Source organism: Marmota marmota, unplaced genomic scaffold (genome assembly GCF_001458135.2).
Source record: "Marmota marmota marmota unplaced genomic scaffold, marMar, whole genome shotgun sequence".
Lineage (NCBI taxonomy): Eukaryota > Metazoa > Chordata > Mammalia > Rodentia > Sciuridae > Marmota > Marmota marmota.
In genome coordinates, this window is record NW_025999949.1 from 24,211,213 (window position 1) to 24,235,923 (window position 24,711).

A 24,711-nucleotide genomic window follows, 5' to 3' on the forward strand; every position below is an offset into this window, starting at 1 on the left:
AATGCTTGCCTTGTGTGCACAAGAACCTGGGTTCAATCCCCAGCACCATACAGATGATGATGGTGGCCACACTTGACCCGGCACTGCACACTGTATGACAGCAGTGGCTTGCCAGCTGAATCACCAATTACAGTTTCAAGGCTGTAAAAGCTCTTGCTGTTTTAATGCTCTTCCCATCCAGTCTGCTAATGCCACCTGTCCACTCACCTGTGTTGGGCAAAGGCCTGAACTCTCACTCCACCTCCTAACCTGGTTGGTAACTTCAAGCCAAAAAAGCATTAGCAGGACAACCAGCAGTGCTCAGGGCAGAGAGGACAGAGTCCTTCCCAGCTGTCCCTGTTTAATGCATCCTGAAAACCACTGCTGTGTTCATCCCCTTCAAATCACTGTCACAACAACCTTGAGATATCTAGGAACCTCCAAGTCAAGCAAAGCTCAACCCCAAATGCATTCACTCAAATTCTAGTGATGGTTTCTGCCTGCTTCTTTGTTAAGCATTGAAGACACATGAAACAAGCTGGACAGGTTGTGCAAGGAAGCCCAGGGGAGAGATGAATGAGCACCAGTAGCTAAAGCAAAAGCATCTGGGGAGCACTTGAGCTTCATAGATTTCCTCCCCAGACTTCCTCCCTTGCTTAATGTAATCAGAGACCATTCCAAAGCAACTGGCTTTCTCCTCTACCTTCCCAAGACTCCACATAAATACTACAACCTCAGGGTAGGCTCCTCTGACTCACCATTAGAGAAATCCTCTCCCACACACCTTGCATATTTCCTCCATTGCATCTATCTCACCCGGGAGATAACTGAATACCTTCTTGTGAATTTCTTTTTGGTGATTAGTGATTAGAATGGAAATGACATAAAGACAGAAACTAGGGATCTAGTCCATCTTTGCATATTAGGCCCTGGGAATTGAGGAGCCTCCCAGTTAAGTACTGAGTGAATATTAGTGATATCATTTTCTCCCTCATCACCAGTTGCCTCTCCCTGCATGTCTCTGGTCTGATTTCAATAGGACTACACACTCCACGTGCTCATCTACCACCAGTTTTCAAACTCCAATTAAACTTACACACACATCTGCTTTATTTGTATACCTATTCATCAGCACTTAACAGGGCCTCCATTTATTATAATCTGTACTAAATATGAGAGTGAAGTTGGTTTTTTTTTTGGGGGGGGGGTACTGGGGATTGAACTCAGGGGCACTTACCACTGAGCCACATCCCCAGCCCTTTTGATATTTTATTTAGAGACAGGGTCTTACTGAGTTGCTCAGGGCCTTGCTAAATCGCTGAAGTTGGCTTTGAACTCACAATCCTCCTGTCTCAGCCTCCTGAGCTGCTGGGATTACAGGTGTGTGCCACTGTGCCCAGCTGATTTTTCTTTCCTTAGAAACAAGCTCAGGGGCAGGATCACTTCTAAAAAAAAAAAAAAAAAAAAAAAATTAAAACCTCTATGTTCTAGTTCCTAGTGTGAAAAAAAAATGAGAAAGTTGTTAGAATTTCAGAAATGTTTTTTTAAAAAATGAAGCTGGGCCAGGCATGGTGGTACATGCCTATAATTTTAGCCACTTAGGAGGCTGAGATTTGAGAATCGGAAAAAAAAAAAAAAAAAAAAAAATTTAAAGTATTTAAGGGTATAACTCAGTGGTACAGTGCCCCTGGGTTCAATCCCTAATACCAAAAATTGATGGATAAATGAAATAGGGAGGTTATGAAGGAAGGGTCCTTACATGTGATTGCTTGATATAACTATTGCAAAAGACTCTGCTGGAACCACTAGCTTGCAGAGTCCATCGTGACCTTGGACAAAAAGTAATTCTACAAGGACACCTGCCTGGCTATTGCCAGTTCAACCTGACCGACACCACTCTTCTTGTTAATCATTGTGGCCAAGGATTATTTAAAAATATCTGATGTGATCCTTCTCATTTTTATCTTCAAAAACTTTCCCTTGCCTCAGCCTCTGCATACGCTCATAGTTCACTCCGGCACCCATATCCCACTGCTATGCTGGACTATTCTTAATATCACTCTTCCTTGGAGAATCTGATGTTATTTCAGATGGATACTAGGTTGGGGCTCAGCATCCACCCACCTGTCATACTTATTGCAAGAGCAGATGCAGAAACAAGCCAGCTTTTGCATTTATTCTACAGATAAAATTGCTGTATTTGTTTAATAGGCAGTTTTCCTGGTAAATTCAGTAAAAGGAAAAGCCCTCTGCACATATTGTGGGTCTGTTCATTTTTCAGACCCTTTTAAATGCTTTGGAACATATCATTTTCCTACATTAAGCAAGCTCAGTCCCCTTAGAAAAAATAGGCACAGCAGTCTCCACCAAAACCACCCAAGAATAAATGCACAGTCTTCTTAGGTTCTCCTTCCTCTGCTTCCGCAATGAGGCCAATGACAAATTAGACTCCCACACCGGGGCTTTCAAAATTACTTCATTACTGCTCGAGTTTCCTATAACCTTCAGCATTCAACTTCCTTATTTAAGATCCTTATAGAAGCTTGTTGACAAAGCCCAGGTATTTGAAAACTCTTGGGATTATGGTGGCTTCAGCCACTGGCATAGGGTGTGCTAAGGCCTCTGGGGTTCCACATCTTCCCCCTACCAACTGCTGGCAACTGCATTGCTGCTTATCATGCCGACAGCACCATGTGATCACATCTGCCCATTGCTGTAATCAAATCATGTGGTGAGCATGCTCCTTTTAACTGGCACTCAAACCACCTACCCATGACACAACATGGGTTACTGAACAGCATAACTTCTTGGTGTAGACTCCACAATGAGAACATGGTTTCCAGCAATTTTTGCATTGATTCTGAAAATCAATGTGTATTGAGAATTTATGTTTATAAGATGTTTTTCATGACCGATAGCTTAAAAGCAATGGGTGATTAATTCTCACACCATAAATGCAAGGTTTTGAGTCACTAAATGAATTCATCAAAATGTTTACTAAGCAATGCAAAGATGATACATATTAACATTCTGAGAAACTATAGTAAGCTCAATAGCTTGAGCTTGGATCAAAAATATCAGAAAATAGTACAATATACAAGTGGAAAAACATATGAATTCAGTGTTCCCTAATAGATGGCTTATTAGAAAACCTCAAGCATTTTTCAAAAGAACTTGATGGGTTTTATTTTAATAAGACAGAGTGAAGAGGAAATGGCTTAAAAGATATCATCAATCTTTTATTTAACTAAGCACTGCCCTTCATTTTGAAGGAAATGATACAATTTCAAATTGGAACTTCCTTCTCAAGAAGTGGTATAAGAACATAACATTGATTTAACATAAAACCTTCAACAAAAAATAAGGTTTATACAGTTTACTGGGAAATAAAATGCATAAGAAGTTCATCCTGTTAGTGTAATTCTCCATGGCTCACAAGAACAAAACAACATAATGAAAAATTGAATAAACCAGTCAAGTTAAGAGTTATCCTGATTAAAAAAAAAAAAAAAAAAAAAAATTCACAAGTAAAATCTAACTTTCCAAACAAATCTTACGACTGTGATCACACAAGATTGTATTCTAATTTGTAAAAAATGGTTAGACAAGCACATAATATCAAGAGTCTTCAACACAGTGAATCTCAATGTTAAGGAAAACAAAACAAAACAAAACAAATAGTCCTTAAATTTTCTTAGCTCTCCATAGCATATGTCATATAAAATTAAAAGTTTTGCTTCCAAAAAATATGTTCCATGTGGTTGTCATGTGGTCCAATGGTGCTATTAGGGCCCGAAGCACCAGGGACACAAGAAGTATAACCACTGAAGTGTTTTTCCTCATAAAAACTAAAAATTTTCTTAAAGGTCTGGAATAAAGTCTTCTGCTAGGCATTTTAGTGCTACAAAGTCATTTTAAATTAAATGTGGAATAAAAGCTACAAAAACTATGAGTTCTTTTAATATAAAAAGTTGTGTAGCTGAAGTTGTGGGCTTCTTTGACACACATAAGCAGTCTCAATAAAATATTTGCTCAGGTAAGAAAATAGAATTTGTCTGGTTTCATTTAGCCTACGTTCCAGTCGATGTCCTGCTTATCCCTGCCAGAGCTTCTGAGGAATATTGGAATCGATATTTCTTTCCTTCAAAGAGCATCCGTAATTCACAGTACAAAATAGTTTTAAAGTCTTATTCCTAAGGAGAAACAAAAATTATTATATATATATATATATATTTTTTTTTTTTCTAAAGTGCCAGATGTAGCCATTGCCAGGGCATTAAAAAAAAAAGAATCACTTCTCCACAACACTGCCATCTTAAGAACCAAGAGTTGATCTGACCCTCTTTCTTGGAGCCTTCACCAGTTGGTTGTGGCTTTTCTTTAAGCATTATACGCCTAAAAAAATTTCCAGTGGAATCCCCTATTCCTAAGTATTACACGTTTAGCATCTCTGGTGCCCCGCAGAAACACTGACACTAGTTCCAGGAAGGATCATCTGGCACAGATCTATTTCCTATTCTAGTCCATTTTCAAGCCATTATCAAAAGCCTCTTCTTGGAGTGGTCTGCTCCTTAACTGAGCACACAGTAGCTCAGTGGGTTTTATAGGCGCTTTTCCTTCAAGTTGAGACTTTCAAGGCATCTCATTTTGAACAAAACACACTCACTGCTACACTCAGTGTGACCAGCAGACGGAGGTGGAGGGGGTGTTCTCTAGCCCAGAGTTGTGGGGCAGTGACAACTTTTTCTTTTATTTCCTACCACCTGGACAGTGGTCCTCCCATCTGTTAGATATAAATTCTCCTAAATGTCTTCACCCAATTTTAACTTGTACTGCTCTTCCATGAGCGAGAGAATATGAATGCAAAGCTGTGAGTATTAAACATGAAAACTAGACCTCCATTTCCAAGGGAGACTGGTTTTCCTTCAAAGTCCAGCAGGGCTAGAGTGTGGTTCACTTTTAACAATCAAAGGAACAGGACCTGTTTGGTGATCATTGTTAAATTAGGAGCACAGCTAATGCCCTATGACAGAAAGGTTTCATGGTGGGATATAAGAAGATCTGGGCATTTAAAAATTATGGCCTCAACTTCTATGTCTGAAAAAAAGGAAGCAGACAAGAAAATCCTTAAGTCTCACTGCCTTGATTTAGAGCTCTCCAAGCAAAAAGCCCAAGGATGAAAAGGTGGTTGTGGATTACTCAAGTAGGGCTCTATTCCAGCTGTTAGGCTGCCACTACCAGGTGCCATAGCTACCAACTTATGTTTTAGGGGCTGTCATCAGATTCTGTGCTAACTACACCAGGTGGCATCTGCAATGGAGGTCACCCCTCTTAACTGCAAAGGCTCTGAAGGGGTGCTCTCCAAGCAACAAGGAGACTGTTGCAGTATTAATAAGACTTTGCCCCTTGAATTAAAATGCATCAAGTGTGGCTGGCAAAATATGTATCCTCCTAATGAAACAGGTCTCAAGCCCAAGATTTTACCACCAGCAGCAGAACAGGAGAGAAGGTGAGGGAGATGGGCCAGTGAGAGGAAAATTTTTTAAAATGGAAGAAAAATCACAGGATCACCACCAAAGCTATTTTTGAAAGGGCAGGAAGGAAGTCAAAGAGGAAATTAACTAATTCTTGCCAGGGCAGCACCGTTCAGCTGCTTCCCTAGTGGATACTTTATGGGGTGGCATAAGCCAACCCCATCTGTGACCTGTGGACCAGCAAAAGCAGGTTTAATTAGATCACAGACACAAAGGGCTATTCTCTCCTTTGCTAACAAATAACTGCAGCTCTAAGTGCCTACAACAGCAGGCAGAAAAACAAAGGCGCAGAACTGAACCTTAATTGAATCCTTCCCCTGACTGGCCCTTGACAATGATTTACTTGTAACCTGGAAAGGGGCGGGTGGAGCAAGAGACTAAGCTCCGGAAGACGAATTACTTGAGGATGGAGAAGGGAGGTAGTTTGTTCAACTATTTGTTACACTTAATAGGGGGCTGCTTGGTTTTGGTCTGATGGTCACAGACCACGTCATGGTTTCACCAGCCTAGCGCCCCAGGAATCCCATAAAATAAATCACACCAGCCTTCTGGATCCCACTCACAGCTCAGCGGGGGAAGATGAAAAGCAGCTCTAGGCACTGGCCATGGTGGCGCCTCCCCAACCCCCCTCTGGCCTTTGTACCAGGCATGCTCTGAGCTCAGTGTAGACGGGGAAGCAGAGGCAATCGCAGGGCTCTGATAGGTACTCTGAACTTTTCTCCAACCTTGCGTGTTTAAGGGTCGATTCTGAACCCAGATTAAGCAAGTCTTATCGTTCAGTTCATCCCACAACAGAAAGGAAGACAAGCCTGAGGGGGCCTGGAAGGAAATACTATCCACTCAAAAGTACTCCTACCTGCTCCCTCTGTTCCCTTCCTCCTTCCCTGTTCACAGCCGGCTGCGTATTTCTCCAACTCTCCATTTTCCAAAGGGCCCAGGAATCCCAGTGGGGCCCAAGTGGCGGCAGAGGAAGGAGGGAGGAAGGGAGGAGGAGGAGATGAAAAGGGGCAGCAGCTACTGCAAATAGCTCCCTTTTGCAGCGCTGCCCTCCACTCGCCCGTCAGTGTGCCACTGCCTCTCCATCCTCCCCCTCCAAGCCTGGTGAAGGGGTGGGCCTGGGAGGCGGCGTAGTCCGCGCCGCATCGCTGTCGCCCTCGTCCGGCTCCGCTGGGTGCAGGTGCATGGCGAGCTCCTGCAGTACCGCCGCGCGTCCGATCTGGTCGTTACGCCGCTTCTCCATGATCAAGTCCTCCAGGCTCTGGAACTCCAGCGTGTGGCTGCGCTGAGCCGAGAGCTGAATCTGCAAGCGGTAGGGCTGCTTGCCAATGCGCAGCTCGCCGCCGATCTTGAACTCGCGCTTGCCATAGCGGCACCAGGCGGCAAAGCTCTCTGAGTTGCGCCAGCTGAGCTCGCGCTCCTTGGCGCCCACGTGCGCCAGCGCGTTGCGCACCACGGTACTGGGGCTCAGAGGCTTGTAGCGGTACAGATCGTTGACCACACGGCCGCGTCGGCCCTGGCTCGCGTCAGTCAGAAAGCTGTTGCTCACCTCCAGCCGGTGCAGGTGGACCACCTGGAAGTTGCCCACGTATACCGCCCAGTGCGGGTACTGCGCCTGAGACACAAACTCCACCAGGTCGCCTGGATTGCACTTGTTGAGCAGGTTCTCCGGTGTGTAAGTGCTCAGCGCCGCCGAGCCCGGCGCAAAGCTTTTCTGGTAGATGCACTCGTCGCGATAGAACACTGAGCACTCTACCTCGTGTAGCCGCGGGTCGTAAGGCTGCGGCGGGGGTAGCGGCGGCCGCTCCCCACAGTCAGGCAAACCACCGCCATCTGGCCCTTGGGGCGGTGGCTGTGGCTCCACGTCCTCGTCGTCATTGGAAAAGATATAAGAGACACCGATGCGGGGACCGTCGTCCCGGTCCACACCAGTAGGGTCGGCCGTTGGAACTTCCTTGTAACTTAGGTGGGTCAGTTTCTCCACCTGGTTGCCCATCACGCTGTGGACACACGTTCACACCGCCGCGAGGGGAGAAAGCGAAACCGCCACTAGGGTCATTGGCACAGGTCCCCGGACAGGGGCTGCGGCCACCTGTTGGAAGAGAAAGCAAGAAAGCCATATCTGTAAGAGTCCCTCCAAGTAAAGGACATTTTGTTAAGAGAAGAGAGGAGACCGAGCACCTGGGGCCATTTTAGGAGAGTCTCGATCGTAGCGCGCCTTTCTCCCCCTCTAAGGTCGAGATAACAAGAGATAAGGCAACTCCAGCTCTCCCCCGCCACCAGCATTCACCTGGTCGGGGCAAAAGCCATTGCATCAGTGGCTCTTGCCGCTTCCGCCCGCGCCCTACCTGCCAAGCCCAGGCAGGAGGGAAGAAGGAAATAGAAACTTTACTCCAATCTCCCCTTTCCAACTCCCACTCCCACTGCAGGCCCTAACTGGCCCCGGAGACGTCCCTCAACGCCTTCCTCCCCGGGGAACAAGCGAGGATTCCGCAGCGCGGCCCGGGCAGGTGAGCCTCCCCACCTGGCTCACCTGCGGCGCTTCCTCCTCGGGCGCCTTTCCCCTCCCCCGCGCTCGCCCGCCCACGGCTTCGGCTTCGGGTTACCAGCTAACTCACCCGCAGGGAGGTGGAAGCCGAGGGAAATTGGGAGGGGCCCCCTACCGCACCCCGAGACTTCTAGGACGAGTTTGCGGGTGTGGGCTCCGCAGTCCCTCCTCGCCCAGCACCGGCGGCAGCGACGCTGGGCAGGGGGTAGAGAAGCATGTCTTCCCGCGGCTGCGTGGCGCCCCAAGACTTGAAGGTGGGGGGCAATTCCTGTTCACACCGCGCCCCCTCCCTCCCGCAGGCCCTGCTGCCCGCGCTCAGCCAGCTCTCGAGGGACGTGGGGCGCGAGGAGAAGGAGGCAGCCTCGCTTCCCGGCGGCGGTAGCTCCCGCTCGTGCCGCGGGAGCAACAAGCGCCGGAGCGGGAGGGACGGATTGTAGATCCGGCTCCGGGCTCCCGGGCGGGAGTGCAGCCCGTGGCATTTAAAGAGACAGGCGCTAGCTCCAGAGCTCAGGTCTTTCCCACACGGTGCTGAGCCGCCGGGATCCCCACTCCCGCCCCGCCCACCCGGGCCACGGGGCTCCGCCCGGGCCACGCCCCCTCCTGAGCGGTTTAAATCCCGCTGATAAATACGCAACCCTCTAACTGGGGCCGGCCCCATGCCCAGGCCCCTTGGTGCTCTAAGAAGTTGAAAGGCAAAAGCCACCTGCCAGTCTAGAAATGAGGACGAGAAGGAGCGTTAGTGTTGCTTCTTTTCCCTTTCATTTCTTCTTTCTCAGTACCTGGAGAGGAAGGAGCAGAGTCACCAGGGCTTTTGCTTATTTCTTTCCTTGTCCAGAACGTTATTTCTCGACCTCAAGATCATAGGAACAGAGTCTTTACTGGCACGACTGGAGAAGCTCTTCAGCTCAGAGGCATTTCCAGTACAAGTAGTTTGAACTTTGGGGTAGAAAACAATTCAGAGAAAGGAAACGGTGTAAAACAGAATGAAGGCAGTTACTGGCTGGCATCTGAAACCGGTGCGCTGTTTATTACGTGTCCCTCGAAGTTATACAAAGTTCATTTCATAACCTCTGTTGTTTCTAGAGAGTTACCAGTTTGTTGAATCCTGAGAAGAGTCATGTAGTCATCGCAGCTTTTCTTGAGGGTGGGGGATGTAGGAATTGCCTAATTGTCCTTGAATTAGAAACAAATTAGCAAAGGCCCCTGGTGGATATATTTCCTTCCTGCTGACTTTGAGAAGGAAGTGACAGGAGTATTGCTTATTAACCTCCACCACAGAGGACATTTTACCCCCTGCTGGCTTCATTTCTTGTACCTAAGATGTAGGCTACCAAAGTGTGTGTGTGTGGGGGGGGGGGGGTATTTATTTATTTATTTGAAATAATGGGCCTAGACTGGGGTTGAGAATTGTGGGCTTTGTTTACAATGGACAAGTTTAGGAAGCCCCCAAAACTAATTTCTAAGAATGCAACATAAGACCTATACCCTGTTTTCCATCATTGTTTCTTCTAACTAAATTTTTCCAAGTAATGCTATTATTTATTCAGCATGTATACCAATCCCTGGAAACAGAAATATACTACTACTGTGATCCTTTTTAGTTTGAGAGAATAAAAAAATCAATCTACTTATGTACCTTTAAGCCAGAACAATCAATATTGTCAGAGCTGTGATGGAAGTTAGTCCTTCAGCAAGTCTAAGATCACAGCATAAGCTAGACCAAAATGAAGCTTCTGTGTACTGCATGTGCAGATTCAATTGAAATATTTTCAGACTGGCCTCAGACACATGTAACTGGGTGACACTCCTCTGGGCTTTTAAATAACACATGCTCTGGGGCTGTTGCTAACTACCATTGAGTGTGTGTAGCTACCCATTTTATAGGGAAGAGTTAGACTGAGACAAGGGCTAATCATCTCATGTCTGTCAGACTGGGAACCTCTGCTATGGCAGATGTGGTAGGCCACGTTGCCCCCAGGTGGCACTGAGTGGGTTGACCAGGATCTGAAAATTCATAGAAGGATACCCTTGAATGACAGTCTGCTGCCAAAGCTCTGAATCAGATCTAATGCTTGAGGTAACTAGGCCTAGTTGTCTAGCTGCCTCTCCTAATTTCTCAAGGCTATCTATTCAGGTGCACAGTAGTTGTTAATTTCTAGAACTGACCAGTATAAAGTTTCAGAAGGAAGACACCTACACTTATCAGTTATTCAATAAATGTTTGATGGATGGTTGAGGGAAATTCTTGGCCATGGAGAAGAATTACTGCCTGATATGGCTGGGAGGAAAGAAGTAGTGGTGCACACCTGTAGTCCTAGCAACTCAAGAGGCTGAGACAGGAGAATAGTAAGTTCAAAGCCAGCATGGGTAGCTTTGCAAAACCCTGCCTCAAAATAAGAAGATAGTGGAGATGTAGCTGAGTCCCCCTCCCACACATATACACACAACATGGATTCAGCCTCCAGTACTGAAAAATAATTGCTCTCTGGTTTTATAAGATAGTCAGTGAGTAAATGAAGAGATGATGCCTTTTGATAACCAGGGTCTGATAGATTCATATATTAATGACCACCTGGGACTCACTCTCCATCCAGTCACCTTGAGCCCGAGGTCAGAGGTTATAAAATGGCTCCCCAGACATGCTTTGCACATCTCAGTTATTGTTTAATACATTTTAAGTGTGTTGTCAGCAATTTGAAAACTTGAGAGAACTTATGAAAAGAATTCAGATTTCTAGCTTTACCTGATAAATCTGAGGCTGTGAGCCCATCAGGCCCATGATCCACAAAGAGCTGGCACTGAGTGACAGTTGCTTTGAGAGATGTGTTCTCCACTCTCCTTGCCTACCTGGGTCCCTTGCGTGGCCACCTCACATTTTATCACTTGATGATAGGTAATTCAGCACCTGATCATATACTACTTAGTACTATTCTCTAATTCATATATTTTAAATATCTCTTCTAGAGAGAATTTAATTCAAAATATATTTTTGGATACACTTGGTATTATTATTATTATTATTTATTATCTCCTACTAGTCTTATTCTCTGTGCTATGTGTTTTACAATAGCTTACTAAGCTTTGTAGATAATTCCTGTACCCATAGAATGGAACTCAGAGTTGTCGGATACAGAGACTCTTTAGGATACCGTGTCACGTCCTGGGAGAGGGGAAGTAGAGCAAGCTGAGGAGGTGAGCTGACTCTCAAGGCATATGGATACAGAGATAAATGATGGATAAAGTGCCTGCCATCAGGGGTCCTGGCCTGGTGGGGAAGTGCAACTCTAAGATTAATGATAGCTGCCATTGAGAGAACTCTTGATTCTTTTATAAAGAAGAATAAAATCTAGAGAATCTGTGGCTTCTCCCAACTGGTAAGTGGGAAGGTCACCACAGGTCTGCTTTGCTTCCAGGCCAATGCTTGTAACCCCTTGGTTTAAAGAGAGACAAGCAGATTACAAAATATTTAACAAATATTTGAGTGTCTAGTTTCACTGGGCTCCAGGGAGACAGCCATGGACATGGCCGACAAAGTCCCTGTTCTTATGGCATTTACGTGGTGATGGGACCAAGCAAATGATAGGTAAGAATGTCAGAGAGCAGGCTATGGAAAAGAATAATAGGGTCATGGGATTGAGTAAGTGTCACTAAGGAGAAAGTGATGAGAGGGGGCCTACTTTGGATAAGATTTTCAGGGAGTACTCCTAAGGAAGTAGAATCTGAACTGAGAATGGATGGATGGGAAGGGCTGGCTTTGGCATTCTCTCCAGAAGGAAGACCAAGAGCAAAGACCAGAGAGGGAGGATTGAGGATTTTTAGGGAAAAGGAAAATATATGGTAGGTTGTGAGGAGCACAGCAGTGAGAGCGACTGTTCTAGGGGACACAGGTGAAGAGGCAGGCAAGCCTTTGGAAGGCAAGGCATTCTGCTGGCTGCCCTGTGGAAAATGGACCACGGGAGAAAGAAAGGAAGCAGGTGCCACCAAGGGCCATGTCGTGGAGAGGACAGGCAGAAGGAGCCTGGTGAGCAAGGGACAGCCTGTGAGAGTGCTGTCCCCCACAGCAGCCTTGACATATAGAAATGCTTGTTGGATTTGAATGTTCTGCCCTCTTGCAGCTCTGTCCCCCAGCAGTGACCTAAGTGCCACATTCCACACCCCTCCTTGGAGGAGACACTCAATAGAAACAAGCCCAGTTTAATGCCAGTTAGTCACCCTCATGGTATTCCTGTTCAGATGGGTGGGGAATAATTGAGAACAGAGGTTCCTACCTGACAAGGCCTGGACCCCTGTGTTACAGGGGGAGTGGAGGTCTTCACTGGAGTGAATGGTCTGCTCAAAGATTGTACGAAACAGGAGCAGGAGGGACAGCAGAGCTGACTAGGCAGTCTGGAACTCTCCCTCTCTCCAGTCTGGGCCCCAGGTCCATGGCAGCAGCACCCGGCCCATGGAGTTGGCTGAGAAATAGGGTCCTCTGCCTCCCTTACACTGGAAAACTCTCAGATTGATTTTGGCCCGTTATTAATTGCTAGAACCTTAAATGGTGAGCAGTAAGAAAGAAACCAGATGACCTTGTCCAGCATCCTGTTCGCTGGGCCTCTGAGGGAGGGCTAGTGATCCTCTTTGCCTCACTGTGGACCCCCAGCTAGGAAGTACCTTGTCGATCCTGACGGCTGCATAGAAGCCAGACACAACTTACACCCCACAGTGAAAGCCAGATGATGATTCTAGTTTGAGAAGTGAAAGGATGACCATCTGTTGTGGGCATCTTCTTCCTCAGTCTCCATACTAATCCTGTGGCATTTCACAGATAAGAATGTCACACTCCCTGTATGTGTAATACGTCAAAATACATTCTACTATCATGCGTAACTAAAAAGAACAAATTAAAAATTTTTTGAGGAAAGGAAGTCAAAGTCCAAGGGAGGTCAATATGGGACTCTTGCTCATTGTAAAGGAAGCAGCTAGATTCAAATCCAAATGTGTCTGGCTCCAAGTCTGTTTAGAATACTGTGTCAAGCAGCCTCGAGGATCACCAGCATATGTGTTTGTTTGCTCAGTCAAAAAACTGGCAGTACGAGTGACCAACATGTCCTGGTTTGCCTGGGACTTTCTTGGCTTCAGCACTGAGAGCTTCATGGCTTGGGCAAACTGGGACAATTGGCCTCCCTGGCCAGGTGCCTTCCTGACCTGGCCCTTTCTGAGCCAAGGGCTGTGGATCCGAGGGCTGAGCTGGGAATGGCCCTGGGTTAGAGCAGGGAGAAGGGAGGAGAGTGAGGAGAATTGGGTGTCTGTGTCCTTACTCTCAAACAGACCCCATTGTCCAGGCAGACACAGTCATCCAGTAAAAGAGAGCACACATGTTGCATATGTCACAACCTGTTTCTGTCTTTCATTCTTTTTTGGTGGTTGTTTTTACATTGGGCTCCTCACCAGGTAAGGGCTGAATCTTTTCCACCTTTGAGAGCTCCTGGCCTGAGGCTACTTTGCTTGACCCTCCCATCCCACCTACGTGGGATAATCAAAGGAGTGGTACACTTTGGCCCAATTATTATTTGACCTTCAGACTAAGGAGGGAGGCATAAAGATTGCTGGATGAGGCCTTTCTCCTTGTCTTCTGCACTGTTTTTGCTCAGGTCACCAGAGCAGGTTGGGCCAGACAGAGCTGGTCTGTCAGGTGGGCAGGGATAATGAGGAGGGGCCTGGAGAAGGGGCTTGGGCTGTAGCCCACCTCCAGCCCTCAGCTCTCCAGGCATTGATCCTGGAGCCAGGTTTTTTATGAGGAAGCTTGAAACCTTTCCTGGAGGCGGCTACACCCATGGAGTCTGTCCTTCCTGGAGGCCTGCTGTTTCTGGAGGCCTCTGCCTTTGTATTGTTAATGTTGAGCCCAGGTTTGATTTGTGCTCAGGAGTCTGAGCTTGTAGCTGGGCTCCTGCAGGAGACTCATGAAAGATGCATTTCGCCAGGCAGTTCCAGGGGAGAGACTGGCTTAAATTACAGCTTTACAAATCCAAATATTGGCATATCTGCAAATCCAAACGTAGGGATTTTTAAAAAAAATCTGAATTCTAAGAATCTTATTCTGCACTTCTTGTGTGAGAAAGGGAGGATGAGATATTCAGACAAGGCTGTCAATAATGAGAGAATCTGCGGCAGAGCAAACCCGACCTCCTGTTCTTTCCCTGGGCATTTTTCATGCTTCCGGGAAAGAGGAGCTCTGACGAGAGAGAAGCCACCCTTGGTTCAGCATGGCTTTCTGCAGCCCAGGCTTGGGGGACCTCTACCCAGCACTCGGTAGAGGAGGGCTCAGCAAACCTAGTTGGTCAATCCATCTTCTTTCCCCCATTTCTAGGCCAGGGGCCAAGGGATCCCCGTGGGTCATTCACAACACTCCAGTCCATTTACAACAGAGCAGCCCTGGGGATCCTGTGGATTCTGAGTCAAGCCAGGCTGCTCCTCTGCTCCAAGCCCTCCCGAAACTCATCATCTCCTTTGGAGAGGGCCAGAGTTCCTATGGACTCCAAGGCCCTGCCTGACCTGCCCTCACCTTTCTGTCTCTGATGTCCTTGTCACTCATACCTCCAGACACACTGGTTCTTTGTTCTGGCCCTTTCCCCGTGGCATACCAGGGCAGGCATATTGCTTGCCCAGAATTCCAGCACTTACTGTTCCTCCTACCTGGAACACCTCCTTCCAGGTACCTTCATGGCATGTCCCTTTAAGTCAACTCAGATGTCAGCTTCCTGCTAAGCCTGCTCTGGCCACTTCACTTGAAATTGTCCTCCCATACATACTCCTTAACCCCTGCAATGATTTGGATATGGTTTGTCCCTGAAAGATTCCTGTATTAGAGGCTTGGTCTTCAGTGTGGTGTTGGGGCCTTTAAGAGGTGGGGCCTACTGGGAGTTGGTTAGGCCATTGGGGGCACAGCACCTCAGAAGGGTTTAAGGCAGTTCTGGGATCTGGTTAGTTCCAAAGAGAGTTGTTATAAATGAGTGAGCCTGACCTGTCAACTCTTCTCTGGTTTCCTCTCCTGCCATGTCGTCCCTTTCTCAGATACTTCCATTATTGTGATGAAGCCAGATTTAAAGTTAGGTAGTCAGTGTAGTTAGATAAATCGGGTCTAATATCGAGTGAAATCTAAAATGGAGACCATGCGGAGAATGACTCCGGGAAAACACAGGACAACTCACGGAAGTCCAGAAAAGGCCCTAGGCCAAAGTCCACCTCAAAGAAATGTTAATGAACAGCCCCCAGCAAAAAGGTGCTGACTCAGAAGTCCTTCCTGACCAGATTACTTCTTTGGCCCACCTGTGTCCCACCCCTCGGTCCTTCCCACCTACATTCCATCACTGAAAGAACTATAAAAAGGGGAGACAACATCCCTTCCACGGATTCCACCTCTTGGGTCCCCTTCTTCCTCCGGGAGAAGTCTTTTCTGCTGTCCTTTAATAAACTTCTAATTTCTACTCTGACCTTGCCTCGGCGTGCTTCTTTGGTGTTATTCTTCAACATTGGGGAAGCAAGGACTCGTCACCGGTCAACAGCGGTAACAGTGACACCCTCAATCATGAGCCTTTCACCAGAGCTGACGAGAAGCTGAAGCCATGGTTTTGGACCTCTGAAACTGTGAGATAAATAATCCTCCTTTTTAAAAAAAAAAAAAATAAGTATCCAGTCTCAGGTATTTTGTTACAGCAATGGAAAATGGACCAATACATCCTCTTTCCTTTTCTAATACTTATCACATATTCTATTAATTTATCATCTTTTAGTATTCTGTATATTTTACTAATTTATTTTTATTTATCGTCTTTCCCAGGATAGAAGCTCTATGAAGTCAGGGATCCTTGTTTTGTTCACTAGGGTATCCTCAGCTCCATCAATAGTGCTTGGCACATGCTAGNTCTCTGGTTTCCTCTCCTGCCATGTCGTCCCTTTCTCAGATACTTCCATTATTGTGATGAAGCCAGATTTAAAGTTAGGTAGTCAGTGTAGTTAGATAAATCGGGTCTAATATCGAGTGAAATCTAAAATGGAGACCATGCGGAGAATGACTCCGGGAAAACACAGGACAACTCACGGAAGTCCAGAAAAGGCCCTAGGCCAAAGTCCACCTCAAAGAAATGTTAATGAACAGCCCCCAGCAAAAAGGTGCTGACTCAGAAGTCCTTCCTGACCAGATTACTTCTTTGGCCCACCTGTGTCCCACCCCTCGGTCCTTCCCACCTACATTCCATCACTGAAAGAACTATAAAAAGGGGAGACAACATCCCTTCCACGGATTCCACCTCTTGGGTCCCCTTCTTCCTCCGGGAGAAGTCTTTTCTGCTGTCCTTTAATAAACTTCTAATTTCTACTCTGACCTTGCCTCGGCGTGCTTCTTTGGTGTTATTCTTCAACATTGGGGAAGCAAGGACTCGTCACCGGTCAACAGCGGTAACAGTGACACCCTCAATCATGAGCCTTTCACCAGAGCTGTCAACAGCGGTAACAGTGACACCCTCAATCATGAGCCTTTCACCAGAGCTGACGAGAAGCTGAAGCCATGGTTTTGGACCTCTGAAACTGTGAGATAAATAATCCTCCTTTTTAAAAAAAAAAAAAATAAGTATCCAGTCTCAGGTATTTTGTTACAGCAATGGAAAATGGACCAATACATCCTCTTTCCTTTTCTAATACTTATCACATATTCTATTAATTTATCATCTTTTAGTATTCTGTATATTTTACTAATTTATTTTTATTTATCGTCTTTCCCAGGATAGAAGCTCTATGAAGTCAGGGATCCTTGTTTTGTTCACTAGGGTATCCTCAGCTCCATCAATAGTGCTTGGCACATGCTAGGCTCAATAAATTTTAGTTAGGTGAAAAAGTGAAAGGGTTTTTGTAGGTTGTTTCTCCTCATCTTCACAGGTCTTATTGATAAAGAATTATTCTCAATTTACAAGTAAGGAAATTAATTTTAAAACTTACTAAATACTTGTAATACGCCAGACACTATAGTCTAGGCAGTTGAGTCTCAGAGGGTTAAGAAATTGGGCCCAGGTAATAAGGCTAAGTTCATCAGAAAATACAACACTATGCTGTCCCATGCGGTAGCCACTGTCACATGTGGCTGTGGAACATCTGAAATGTCACTAGTCAGAACTGTTTTGTATCATAAATACAAAAATTCACTCTGAATTACGACTTATTGTGTCAAATGGAGAATATTATTAAAATTAATATCATACTGTTTCTTTTTTACTTTTCTCAATGTGGCCGCTGTAAAAACTTAAATTGCATGTGCGGTAGCTGGCACGTTGGGCTGCACCATATTTCTATTGGATGACACTCACTCTGCTAGCTATTTGCATTCCACCTTGGTCTCTGTCTTCAAGTGCATTTCCTCTTGGACTCTTGAGGGCAAAAGCTCAGTGACCTTGTCTTTCCTATAAGAGCAAAGATATGCAGAATGCATCAACAAGTCTCAGAGGTCCTAAAACACCTGTCTTAGTTCATGCTGTTATAACAATGAAAAATAGACAAGGTGGTTTTATAAACAACAGACGTTCATTTCTCAAGTTCTAAAGTTTGGAAGGCAGAGATCAGGGCACCAGGCTGGTTGGATCCTAGTGAGGGCCATCTTTTGGGTTGCAGACTGCCACCTTCTGGTTGTACCTCGTATGGCAGAAAGAGGACAGAAGAGCTCTCTGGGACTGTTGTCTAAGAACAGTAACCCCATTCATGTGGGTTCCACCCTCAAAACTTATCACCTCCCCAGGGCCCTATCTCCAATGCCATCACATTGGAGGTAGGAACCACCATGCCGATTGGGGAGGAGATGGACTTTCAGTTCATAACAACATCTAAAGAATGTATGTCTCGCTCTAAGGACATCACTTTTAATGAGCAGTGGAAAGAGGGTGGAAGAGGCCTCCAGGTATGAAGTGTCTTGTGCAGCTTCTAAATAAAACAGGCAGCCCCTGCACAAACCTGAGAGTTGGTCCTGTGAGGGAGAAATCCCCAGTGATATGGAGGTGAATGACGCTGACAGTCTCAGGGCTGGGCACTCACCCTAGTGCAATATTGGGCACATTCTCATTGTCCGCTCCCTGTCAACTGAAAGCAGCTTTCTGGGCAGCATGTGGCTACCTTTATTTATGGACATGCTTCAACAGAATCCAGGTTCAATAGTAGCAGCTAATGCTTGTTGAGTGCTCATCCTATCCAGCAGCATTCTGAGAGCTGGGCATGCAATCAGTCTCTCATGCAATCCTCACCTGCAATGTCGGCATGATTCTCAGTTTCCTCACTTTTCAAAGGAGAAAACAGAGACATAGCAGACAGCAGGCAATGCCAGGTGGGAGTAACTTCTGGCCACCCACCTGGTCCAGACACTAATGGGTAGAGCCTAGTCCCTTTTACCCCAGTTTCTCTGAACAATGAAGTCATCCCCTTGGAGCCCAGGGCTCAGTGCCGAGGCCTGTTCTTCACCAGGCTTCCCACCTCACCCCCTGCTGGTTCCCATTGGCCCACCCTGCCCCAGGCCTTGGCTTCCTGACCACAGGAAGCTCAAGGTTGCTGCAGACCTTGAGGTGACTATTTCCTGGACCTGGAGGGCTCCCATCCTGTTATTCCCAAAGCTGAATTCTTTGCATTCCTTATGCTTTCAGCTTAAGTCCTCCAGAGGCCTTTGCCAGCCAATTAGTTCTCCCCCTCATTCTTCCCTGGGCCTTGGGGTGTCTCCTGCACAACACTTCCACAACAGTGACCTTACTTCCTTATTTATCCTCATTCCTGGTCCCTGTAGGAGCCCTGGCTTTCCCAGGTCACTCTTGGACCCTGTGTAATGACCTCTGCCCAGTAAGTACTTAATGAATACGTGCAGAATAAATGAATCTGTTCAGATGAGCCAGCCTGTCTTATTCTGGGGTTTAAGAGAACAGCGTCTTCAGAAAATCATTTTCAGTATTGGTCAGGTTTGTGAAACCAAGGTGTTGAGTGGTACCAGGAGAAAGCTGATCAAGTGTAGGTCAAAGAAGAAATAGGAAAAAAAGAAAAGAAAAGAAAAGAAAACCCTGAGAAGAAGAAGATAATAAGGGCCTATTAAGTAGAACAGATGTCAAGAGAGGGTTTTTCTAAGTTTGCATCCGGAGCGGGGCTTGATGGGCATAGTGAAGGATAGGTGGAGTTCTCAGGGTGCATGTCCAGGACTTGCCTTTGGTTAAAGGACAGGACCTGGCCCTGGGCCCTGTGACAAAAGCTGAGTGTGTCCCTCTGGACACTGCAGCCCAGCTGAGCCTGGCCATCCAGTTCCAGGGGTCCTTACTGGTCACTTGCTTTCTGCCATGCCTCTTGCTCCGTGGGTGAGTTGACTAAGATGGGTTCCCCCCTATAGAAGCTCACATCCCCTCACACCAATAGCACTTCCTGGGTGTCCAGTAAGCATTTTTAAAGTAATGGATTCATGAGTGCATAGAGTTTGGCCTTCGTCTTAAGGGCCTGGAAAGTAACTGGGGATACCAAACAGAATGTTTAGAGACAGAGCTACAAGTTAAGTAGAAGAGCTGCGTACTTACCTTTTGCAAATTGGAGTGGCTCTAATCACTCCATTCATAGCTTTGAACCAGCAAGAAGATGAAGTTTTGTCTCTGAGGTGGCACCAGGACTTACTTTATGACAGGCACTTTGTCACCTGGCAAACCCTCCCTGCCACCTCACAGGGTGTTATGATGCGCCTACCTATTCTATAGCAGGGTAAAGTGGACCTCCATACTGGACTCATCACCATCTGGGATGGCTGATTTTAGGTGTAGACCTGACTAGATTAAGAAACCTGGGAAGGTGGTAAAACAGTTACCAGTTACTTCTGAGTGTGGCTGCGAGGTTGTTTCCAGAGGAGACAGTGTGACAGTGGATCAAGTGGGGACAATCGATGGGTACAGGCACCATCTAATGAGCTGGGGGCCAGATGGCACAAAGGAAGCAGCGAAAGTTGATTCCCCCCAACCCCCTTCTTGCGCTGGGACACTCTTCCACCTCAGACAGCAGAACTCCAGGTTCTCTGGCCTTTGGGCTCCAGGACAAACACTAGTGGCCCCTTGAATTCTCAGGCTGAGAGTTGCACCATCAACTGCTCTGGTGCTGAAGCTTTTGGACTTGAACTGGACTATGCCACCAGCATCCCAAGATCTTCAGCTGGTAGACAACTTTTCGTGAGACTTCTCAGTCTACATAACTTGTGAGCATATTCTCCTAATAAATCCCTTCTCATTTACTTACTGTCTGTCTGTCTGTCTGTTTATCTACCTACCTATCTATCTATCTATCTATCTATCCATCCATCATTTACTGGTTTAGTTTCTCTGGAGAATGCTAATATGCCAGAGCTGGAAACTCCAACAACCAATGGAATGTAGACCCAGGCAGATTGGAGTCTAAGGCCATGCTGCACAAGGTGCCCTTCTACTTCAATAGTTTTCATCCTGCTATTTGCACAGACCACAGAAGGAGCTTCCAGGTGAGGCAAAATACCACCATTAACAAAGCCAATGCATTTCTTTTTCCTCTTCCTTCTCCTCTAAGTGGGGTATAGAGCAGTTGACCAAGGGCTCCAGCTGAGTTGCTTAGACTATAGCATGCCCCTATAGATTTCAGAAGCAGCCCCATAGAGGATGGCCCCACAGGGTATTGGAACCTGAACTTTCTATATAAGGATTGCCCAGGGTGCCAAGGGATGGGGGATAACCTGAAGATCTTGACTAATTTGACAAATGAATTTATTACCAGGGAGGATCTGAGTCATTAGAGCTTTGGGGGCATGCCAACAAAGAGAAATAAATTGGATTTCAATGTGCAGGACCCAATCGCTGCATCCCTGCTGACACTTAAACACAGCACCAACCTGAGCATGAAGAATTCTTTCTGCCAGTTTGGCAAGGTCAAAAACATTCCCATTTCTACCAGGCAAATTCCCTTCACCTAATGCTTTAAAAATTCCTGTGCAAATTGCCAGGGACTAGATCAACAATTACCAAAGCATCTTTGGCCTGTTTCCTTCCATTGTCCACAAGTCCCAGGGGCTCTGGCTTCCTCAGTCATTATGTGGATAACTTTCAGGCAGAATCTAACAGAGATTAATTTGGAAAACTCCCCTCTGAAGGTCTCTACTTAACTAGATTTCTGTTTAACTGGAGGTTGAGTAAAACCTGCCTGGTTGCATCCTTTGTTATTGAAAATCTTTTCAAACTGTGTTAGTTCACACATCTGCGTAAGTTTCTGGAGTAGAATAAAAATAATTACATTTTTTGCTCCATGATCAGGCATCTTGCAGTGCCTTGGGGCATTATTCTGCCGATCTGTTAGGATTAAAATTTAACTGCAGTTATAGATAGAAGAGAAATCAGGCTCTACCTGTTCTGAGCTGAAGAGGAAATTCATCCAACTTTGTAGAAAGCAGAATGGTCTCTTGCCTTCTCAGTGCCTAGCAGAGTGTCAGGGCCTCATTCTCAAAGATACTAAGAGTCAGTAAATACCTGATGTGGACTTTTCCTTGCAGTTCTCCCCTGAATGGTAGTGACAGTATCTGTTCTTCATTGCTGGTGATTGTTCTGGATGTTGGGCTAAGGACTTCACTAGGTTACATCATTTCTTCTGAATTGCCATCAGTAAATGGACACTGGGGGGCTTCATCTCCACAATGGAACCTCAGAGGGGCTGAGTGACTTGCTTCTGGGTCCTCCAGTTAGCAGCATGGGTCTCTCCTGGGAACTTATAAAAAAAAATGCAGGATTTACCTGACCTGCTGAAATAGAACTTTAATAAGACAACAGCCATTTAACAAGACATCCACGTGACTGTGGTATGCGTTAGTACCTGGAAAGTACCAAGTTAGCGACTCAGTCTCTGAAGCCTGCCGCTTGTTTTAATCCAGCACTTTCTTTTTATTTTTGTGTAATCTCAGGCAAATCACTTGGCCTCTCTGTGCTTTAGTCCCTGGTTTTAACAGGATTCACCTCTCTGGGCTAGAGTGAACTCCAAGGTAATGCATGGGTGGGGGGGTCCAAGGAAGTTGAGGGCATTGTCCTTGCTCGTGCATAGAAGGGGCTCCCTGGCTATTGTTGTTGTTGATTTTGTTTTAAATGTTCATCTTCCCTCGGCCATTCTTGTTGTCTTTGAGGTCTTGGTAGCCAGCCAACGATGTTGAGTTTCATGGTTATGTCATCTGTTATCCTGATGGAAGGCTTCTGTCTCCTTTGACAAATCTTCATCATTTAGTGCTGGGGCTCCTGGTGCCATTGAAAACCCGCTTGGACAGGTTCCTCTGGGGCCTGGGATCATCTGCTTGCACCCAGCATTCTGTACAGGTGAGTCCACCAGAGACCCTCCGAGGTGCCAGGTGCAGGTTTTCCAGGCTCTCAGGCAGAGCTCTTCTGGTGTTTGGTCCTTCTGGGAGCTGGAACCACTGCAGTTCAGCTGGGAGAGGAGGCATGCCTGGCTGGAGGGGGTTCTGTGGCAGCAGTGAGGCTGGCTTCTTTCTCCCTTCTCCTTCTGTCACCGCAGATGAAAGCCAGTGTGACCACCAGAGAGACTGATGATCCCCCAAGCCTGCAGCCAGGAAAAGGCAGCAAGCAAAAGTGAGCCACCAGCCTAGGAGCATTGGCTGGAGATTTATATGGAAACCTACCCATGAACAGAAAGCCGCGGGATTGATAACAAGTGCTGGGTACTTTGTTCTTGTGTGCTGAGATAAGGGCAAACAAATTTCGTGCTGTGATGTAAGCTCCTATCTGTAGACATTGGGACAGGTCCTTTGCCCTGTTGCTGGGAGCTGGCTTGACAAACGATCCCCGAGGCCTATATCTCAGAGACTCTATCAAGAGGTCATGCTGGGGCCCCAGTGTTAAAGGTAGAGGAACTAGCCTGGGTACAGGGGGACTTTTGTATCCTTGTGCATGTGCAAGCTCAGAAATGTGGCCATAGCACTAGTGATGGTATTTGGAAAATTCTGGAGCAACACAGTGATGGCCTTGAGGAACTCAGTGGCCCAACAAGAAGAGAAAACATGCAGGAGACCCAGGAGACGTAGGTCCCCATTGCAGGCCACACTTGTCCTTGGTTCCACAGTCGAAGCCACCTGACCTGGCTCTGCTCTCTCTGTGGTCAATGGCAGGTAGCTAGGTGTTCTGTTTCCCTCATTTCTTATCACACCTGATTTCCGGAACCCCTGTTGCAGGGCCTGGCCTTCCCGGAAACTGAAGCAGTGCAAAGAGCCCCCCAAACCCTGAATCTTGTGACCAATCAGGAAGATTTCAGACCTATGAAGAGTAGCAGGCAATGAGTTTATTAGAAGGGAGAAAGGGGAAAGGGGACGTTCTCAAGGAAGAGTGGGTCCTCTCAGAGAGGGGAGGTACGGGGTGCCTCTCCTGCACTCCAGTTTTATTGGAGAGTCCAGAGAAGTTTCCAGAGTCCCATTCGGGTCCACTTCTTCACTTTTGGCTGACAGCAGGATGACCTCAGACTTTCAAGTCTGCACTGTCATGACAACTGTAGGTCATTGGGCCCATGCTGACCAGTTCTAATTGGATTCTTAACCACAAATTCTTACATATTTTATGTTTAGGAGGAATTTTCTTTATCTCCTTGAGTTCCAGGATCTGATTTGTTAAAAGAATCACAAAAGCCTCCCCTTCAGGGTAACTTGGGTTCTTCTTATCAACATTATTTCAGGCCTGTTTTTCTCCTGCAGATAGCAGGTAAATTGCTGAGGAATGTGACACAGCCTGACCCCTTAGGCTAGGCAGGGCTGCAGGTAAATTGCTTCTTGGGAAAGGAAGCAGGGGATCAGCACAGTGGGCCCATTTTATGGAATTTTCCTCTTCACCTCATGTTCCCACCACTCACATCTATCTGTCCCTGACCACACTCACTGGGCCACTAAAACTGGTTGCATCTATCCCCTTTTCCATAATGTCCACCAGCTGGGGACAAAGGCAATGCATCAATGACCTTTACATCCCTTATGTATAAGCTCACTCTATGTGTGAACATTGTTTACAGAATAAGAGGGGTAGCGCTATGAGGATAAGCCTTTTTGAGATATTTAGGATTACAACTTAAAATTTGGAAACCTATCTTTATCCAATAAAATACCTTATTGGTGTTTTGCATGTAATTTTTAAGATCCTTAGCCATTATATAATGTAAGTATTATTATCTCCACTTTAGAAATATTGAGCTGGGCACGGTGTTACACGCCTGTAATCCCAGCAGCTCAGGAGGCTTAGGCAGGAGGATGGCAAGTTCAAAGCTAGCCTCAGCAGAAGGTAGGCTCCAAGTAACTCAGTGAGACTCTGTCTTTAAATAAAATACAAAATAGGCCTGGGGATGTGACTCAGTGGTCTAGTGTCTCTGAGTTCAATTCCAGGTACCCCCCCCCCCCAAAAAAAAAATATTGAAACTGAGTCATCAGAAATAAGAAATTCGACCAGGAAAACACAGCTCTTAAGTGGTAGAACCAGGATTTAAACCTACAGCTCTTGTATACTTATCCCCTGTTGCCCAAGCTGATGCTCAAGTCCTGATATGTCACTGTCCATGTTCTTCTGGGGTCATCCCAATTTCCCAACTGTAATTGGGCAGAGCACTGGTGCAAGATCCCCACGACTGCTG

General features: G+C 46.4%; 1 protein-coding gene across 9 annotated transcripts in view; it reads right to left on the bottom strand.

Moving 5' to 3' along the window:
* Positions 1-22,704, bottom strand: part of Lratd2 (LRAT domain containing 2) — a 74,163-nt gene extending 51,459 nt beyond the window's left edge. For 2 of the 9 annotated variants that reach the window (XR_007347205.1, XR_007347204.1), the window contains exons 1-2: positions 8,129-8,507; positions 6,370-7,602 (exon numbers count right to left, since the gene is read on the bottom strand). Coding sequence is in view for 6 of the 9 variants with exons in the window: in XM_048802116.1 (XP_048658073.1) it covers positions 6,574-7,506 (933 nt within the window). In the remaining 3 variants the exon portion in view is untranslated. Of the gene's footprint in view, positions 1-3,193; positions 7,603-7,800; positions 7,999-8,128; positions 8,553-8,837; positions 9,304-21,453 lie in introns of those variants that run through there. The other 7 variants (XR_007347203.1, XM_048802116.1, XM_048802117.1 and 4 more) reach the window with 7 other exon arrangements.
* Positions 22,705-24,711: the final 2,007 nt, after the last annotated feature.